The 6000-nt window shown below is 50.4% G+C and overlaps 1 protein-coding gene across 2 annotated transcripts in view; it reads right to left on the reverse strand.

Moving 5' to 3' along the window:
• The window catches only part of LOC136388562 (secretoglobin family 1D member 2-like), a 395093-nt gene extending 389429 nt beyond the window's left edge, over positions 1-5664 (reverse strand). Inside the window, exons 1-3 of one of the 2 annotated variants that reach the window (XM_066360385.1) lie at positions 5526-5664; positions 3281-3465; positions 2010-2146 (exon numbers count right to left, since the gene is read on the reverse strand). In XM_066360385.1, the coding sequence (XP_066216482.1) occupies positions 2111-2146; positions 3281-3465; positions 5526-5580 (276 nt within the window). In that variant the 5' untranslated portion in view covers positions 5581-5664 and the 3' untranslated portion in view covers positions 2010-2110. Of the gene's footprint in view, positions 1-2009; positions 2147-3280; positions 3466-5525 lie in introns of those variants that run through there. The other variant, XM_066360386.1, reaches the window with a different exon arrangement.
• Between the last annotated feature and the right edge of the window lie 336 nt (positions 5665-6000).

The raw sequence follows: 6000 nt of genomic DNA on the forward strand, positions 1-6000 counted from the left end.
TGTCACTGTTATCACAGTAATACCGATAAATGCCCTGTCGTGCCCACCTTGCAGAGCTAGAGAAGTGGCCAAGGAAAGGTCTCCAGGTGACCCCATGGGGATGCTGGGAGTCTCTGGCTCATGCACAGTCTTGCTGTCCTCCCCAGTTCAGGGGCTGTCATGGCCTTCGCAGTCACGTGGTTCTGCACCTGCAGCAGGGGAGGTGGGGATGGGGACCACACGGTTCCACCCGCAAAGTACTCACGTTGGTCCTGGACTGGGGCCTGCACATCACTTGCTTTTGAAATCTTCCCAGTTGATACTGAGAAGACACAGAGCCAGGCTGGAGGCCAGTGGAGGGACATCCTTTGAACCACATCCAACGGTGGTAACAGTCTATGCCCTTCCTGAAGACCTGTCAGGACAAACTTGTAACCTTTCGGGACAATGACTGCCCATAGGGATCTCCATGCTTGTAAACTCTTAAGCATTTTAGCAACATTAACATTGATTGATAGTATTTGTTCTTTATATTGTTACTTTTTCCCAAATGGACACCCAAACTTCTCAGTGACAGGACTCTTATATCACAAAAGAATAACGTGACAACAGAGGGATAGTTGCCTGCTTGTGTGTGTCTGCCTGTGTGTGTGTGTGTGTGTTTCCTTGTGTGTGTCTCTGGTGTGTCTGTGCATCACTAATTGGACATGTTTCCGATGTGCGTAAATATGTGTATATGAGTGCGCGTGGTTTAATGCACACACTGTGATTGTGTATGAAGGATTATTTTAGGGTCTGAGAGGCAGAGAAGGCTTCACCGAGCAGGGGACGGACGCAGGCTTTGCAGACTAGGCTGTTCGCTGTCCTGTGCTGGGACAACATAGAGGGAAAGGGACCAGGACGAGCCCACGGGCATTGCTGTGACCCAACGTCATGACGAGTGAATGGCACGTAGACAGGATGGCTGAGCACAGCATATGGGTGAGCAGGGACATGGGGACAGAGGGGGCCCAGGACAGGGTCAGGCCAGGCCTGTATGACCCGCCGATGAGGGCCTTGTCTCCCCGCACGATTCCAGGCTGCGTTTCTCAGGCTATGGCAAGAGCTCCGTGACCCTGTGTCCACAGAGCACAGATGTGGATGAACAAGAAGACGTTCCAGAAAATAGAGACTAATTTACATGGACATGATCCCCCTGTGATCACATTTATTTGAAAGGTTTTGGACACAGTTGATGATTGTAGGTACCACTTACTTTTTATTTTCTCTTTTCTCAAGAATGTTTATAGAAGCCGGGCCAGGCAGGGGTGCAAAGGAAAGAATAGTATGTACAATATACCAATAATACTTAAAAAATGTGTGTACGTCTAATAACAAATCCTCTTCCTTGAAACATTTAGAAACACATGAGCTCTAGTGTTTCAGAGTACGAAAGGATGTTCGAAGAGAGGCTAGACCGTGGAGGGGGCACGACTCAGTGGACTCTTAGGGTCAGCAGGCAGAGAAGCTCAAGTAGGCTCATTCCGTCCCCAAACAGATCCACACCTGAGACTGGGACTGTCATGTCTGTGCCCTGGGAAAAAGGACTCTGTAGATGTGATAAAGTTACAGATTTTGAATTAAGGAGATGATACTGAATTTTCTGGTGACCTCTAAATGTCATCCCACACATTGTCCATGAAAGGGACCAGGAGATTTTCATACACAGAGAAAAAATACAGCAATGTCCCCTCATGGGGCAGAGAAAGGAGGGATGTTGGTACCAGACGAGGACAGCCACCAGCCTTCAGCTGGAGGCACCAGGGATAGATGTTCCCCTCGACGTTCCAGAGCCAGCATGGCCTCCTGACACTGTGATTTCAGCAGAGGTTACAGAGTTTACACTTTTGTCCCTGGCACTCAGGCCACCATGACACCTGGACACAGGGTTTCCCTACATTACTCCTGACGCCACCCCCAGGCCCCTGCGCGATGAAAACCACCCCAACTCAAGGTCAGAGACTGTTGGATAAAACAAGACAGGCAGCAAAGTGCAGGAAAGAAATTTATTGAAGCAAGACGTTGAAACCTTCACATTGTCTGGGAAAGATCAGGTCATCATTGAACGACAAAGAACTTGCAAGGAAGATTGTTAAACCTGTCTGTTACATTCATCTTCCGTGCGGATCTGAAATAGAAAAAGAAAGAAAAGAAACATCAGTCATGCAGCCCCACAGAAGACATGATAACACAGACTGTTGTTCACAACCCAGATGTGGAAGAAACTGCAACCAGCAAAGGGAAGTGGAGGCACCAGGCAGGTAGCCGTGCGTGTGGGGAATTCAATAGTCCTGGTCCAGTCTGCACAGACCGTGCGAGTCAGGAGAGAACCATGTCCACACCCCGCAGATAAACCCTGCGTGTCCCCAGAGAAGGGCTCAGGTCTCCAGTGGAGCGAGGAGGAGGCTCAGGAGTTGGACAGAGCAGCCCTGTGTCCTTTCTCTGAGTCCCAGGATGAGGGCTCCTCTTGTCACTAAACGGGAACACAGGACTGAAAGACCGGGACTGGATGGGTGGGGCCGTGGGTCATTCTGCCTGCTGATGTCCCACCTCCAGGAGTGGACATTCCCCACACGACACACAGACTTCCCCACACTGAGAATCCAGCTAGTGAGGACATTTGTGTGAAACCTGACTTAATTCCATGGCGGACATGCTGAGAGACACCTTTACATCTGTGTGATCTCTGCATGAGGACATGATTGAAATGTTTCAGCTCCACACGGGCTTCAGAGGACACAGGGAGGGTCGTGGCCCCCCTGGCCGGAAAACGTGAGGTGAGGTACAGGGGTGGCCTCGGCTCTGTGAGAGCTGGCAGAGCCCCCAGCAGACGTCCCTCCATCCTGACAGAGGGCGGGGCCGGCTCTCTCCCTCTCGCTGTGTCCCCTTCTCCCTCCCAGTCCTCCCGTGAGAGTCCCAGGGACTGTGCCACTGGGTGAGGGGCCCGTCCTGCTGGGGGAACCGTCTCTGGCCCTGCCCCATCACACCCTGTGGGCCTGGCTGTCCCTCTCCTCAGGACACTGTGGGGAGCCTGGTGCCCAGGGAGGTGACCTGAGAAGGACGAACATGCCCAGCGCTGTGTGCAGCCTTAGTCCAGCTCAGCAGGTGTCACGTTATCATGGACCTTGTGACCATGGCCACTCGATCAGACGTGAGCAGAGGGGCAGCTGCCGTCACACCCTGTGTCCCCAGAGCAGCACCCTGACCTCCCTCCTGGCTGCACAGCTGAGCAGCAGCCTCTATGTAATAGAGAAAAAATTACCACATATTTGAGAATTTCCATTGTGGCTTCAGGAGAAATCTTATCCAAACACTTCTTCACTTTCACCTTGGCCTCCACAGCTGCCGGAGGTGCACCGTATCTCTGAAGTTCCTTACGGTAAACGCTGACAGAATCTAAAAATAAGCTCCTGACTTGAGAAAGAACTGCTGGGCAGACTAGTTTTGCTAGAGTAGCAGAAAAAGAAAAACAATCGATGTAAGAAAACTGACTTTTTCCTATGGCTCCGTACCTTACAGTGTACAAGAGTCTCGCAAGGTTTATGGGCACATCTCCTAACTGGCAAAATCCTGGACGTTGTGACTTTGTCAAGATCAGAGAGCACTCCGCAGAGCTCAGTCTAGAAAGCTGTTTGGCCAATCCCTCGTTCAGATTTATCCTTTGTGAAGTACACCTGCGACTTTCCAGATCTCCTGCTTTGTTGAAATTCACACTCCCTAGATTATAAAACTTAAGGTTTGCCTGTCAGTACAGTGACACCTTCTTTAGTCTTGATATGGAGAGAAAGGAGAAATTATCAGTCAGTCTTTCAACTGAATGGCAGTCAGAACTTACTAGAGGTCAAAGAAAGGAGACTAAATCTGGAGAGGAATGAGAAAATCTATTAATATTAGAAGATGCTCCTTTGAGACTAAATTAGGCTATAGGATTATGTCATTGGATGAAGAAGATTGAAACGCTTCTGAAAAAAAATGACTCTTGAGTTTCACACATCTGAAATTATGCACATGTCATGATGGCTCTTGTGTCCTGCACTGATGTACAGAATTCCTCAGAGAAGGTGGGAGGTGGGAACTGGGGCTTACTACCGACCCCACTGGGATTGTGCTGAGACCTGAAGTGACCACTTTCTCTGGTCTAGATTCCCCAACCCTCACCCCAAGCCTTTGCAACCACGTGCAGCCCAGAATGTGCCCTACCAGGCTCTGATCTGACCGGATCTGATAACAGCTATGCGGAGATGGTGAGAGGGTCAGATCAGAGGCCACACGGGGAAACAGGAAGAGGTTCAGAAAGTCGGATGAAAGAGAATGACTCAAAAGGACTTGAGGTCATTTGACTCAGTGGTAGAGCATCGGTCTGGCATGCAGAAGCCCGAGGTTTGATCCCAGGCCCAGGGACTCAGAAGATCCCGTCTGCTTCTCCACCCCTCTTTTTCCTTTCTCTCTATCTCTCACTTCTTCTCCCATAGCCAAGGCTCCATTGGAGCAAAGTTTGCCCGGGCGCTGAGGACGGCACCATGGCCTCTGCCTCAGGCACTAGAATGGCTCCAGTTGTAATGAGGGCAATGCCCCACAGGAGCTGAGCATTGCCCCCTGGTGGACATGCCAGGTAAATCCCGGTCCGGCGCATATGGGAGTCTGTCTCTCTGCCTCCCCTCTTTTCACTTCAAAAAAATGCAGAAAGAAAAGAAAAGAAACAAAGGCTTGAGTCAGTATCAAGGAAATGAATGATCCCAAATCATTCCCAAAGTATTTTTTTTTTATGAATGGCTAGAATGAGCCCAGAAAAGTAGCAGTTGCCACCCTAACAATGGCACAAGATCTCCAAATCCTGGCCGGACGCCTAAAGAACGAGCAGCACATGTCAACTGGCTGAGGGCTGCCGTTCTCAGAGCCCACGGGAAGATTGATCATTCAGAGACTCAGACAACACTGGCTCTTCCTGAACTGAGAACTCTGCTACAGCCCCTCCAGCCTGCACATCGTATGAGTCTGAATCCAGGAGTTCACAGGCCGTGGACTCAACCGGCACCTAAAAGACCCAGGGAAGCAGAACGTCAGACGGGACCTGGAGCTGCCCTCTGACACCCGGCATCTCACTGCTCTGTCAGAGCCACTCTGGGCGGCAGGTGTGAAAAGCAAGGACAAGAGGGGACTTGGAGAGATTACGCATTTGTTCAAGGTATCAGTGCTGCTGAGTGACAAAGCCATGACTCACAACCAAGTTCCATTACATCATGACATCATGCTGCTCTGACAGGTAGACCACAGAGAGGGATCAGGCGTCCAATGGAGAACCCTTAAAACGAGCCTGCAGTGATGTCTGTGAAAGTTCCAGATCACTAGGAATTGAAACAATGAGCCCTGGCTGTAGAGAGCTAGTCCACAAGAGGCAGGAAGGGTTTGGATTCTGATCTGCTCACCTCCCACCCATAATAATTCACTTCGTATAAAGAAGGTTACTTAACCAGGCAGATGGTACTCACATTAGACATGATACTCACCCTCATAACAGGAAAACGCCAGAGTGACCAGCAGGACACACAACACTGGCTTCATGGTGGACTTTGCTTTGAGTTCAGCTTTAACAAGAATGAGCAACTAAGAGCTGGACTCAACAGCCTACGGAGCCTGAGGTTATTTGTACCCAGTGAGCCTCGCTGGTCCTGCCCACAAAGGGTGTGGCAGGTCACCAAGCCTGGCTTCCAGCACTAACCTCCTCCCTGAGGAAGGAAGCCATGTTTCTGTGTCACAGAATCAAATGACTTAGAAAGCTAGGCATTGCTAGCACCCTGACATCTCCTTTGCAGCAACACCGAGGGTGGAGATAGAAATGTATACTCAGTGATTGACAGGAAGGCCCTGGGATTTGGCTCCTTAATTCCAGGCCGTGTCTGGTTTGCTGATCTCTGTCTGCCTGGTGCCGGGCACAGAGACGAGGGTCAGCAAGTACCCCTGGGTGTGCAGGACTATGAATTA

Source organism: Saccopteryx leptura, chromosome 1, assembly GCF_036850995.1.
Source record: "Saccopteryx leptura isolate mSacLep1 chromosome 1, mSacLep1_pri_phased_curated, whole genome shotgun sequence".
In the NCBI taxonomy this organism is placed as follows: domain Eukaryota; kingdom Metazoa; phylum Chordata; class Mammalia; order Chiroptera; family Emballonuridae; genus Saccopteryx; species Saccopteryx leptura.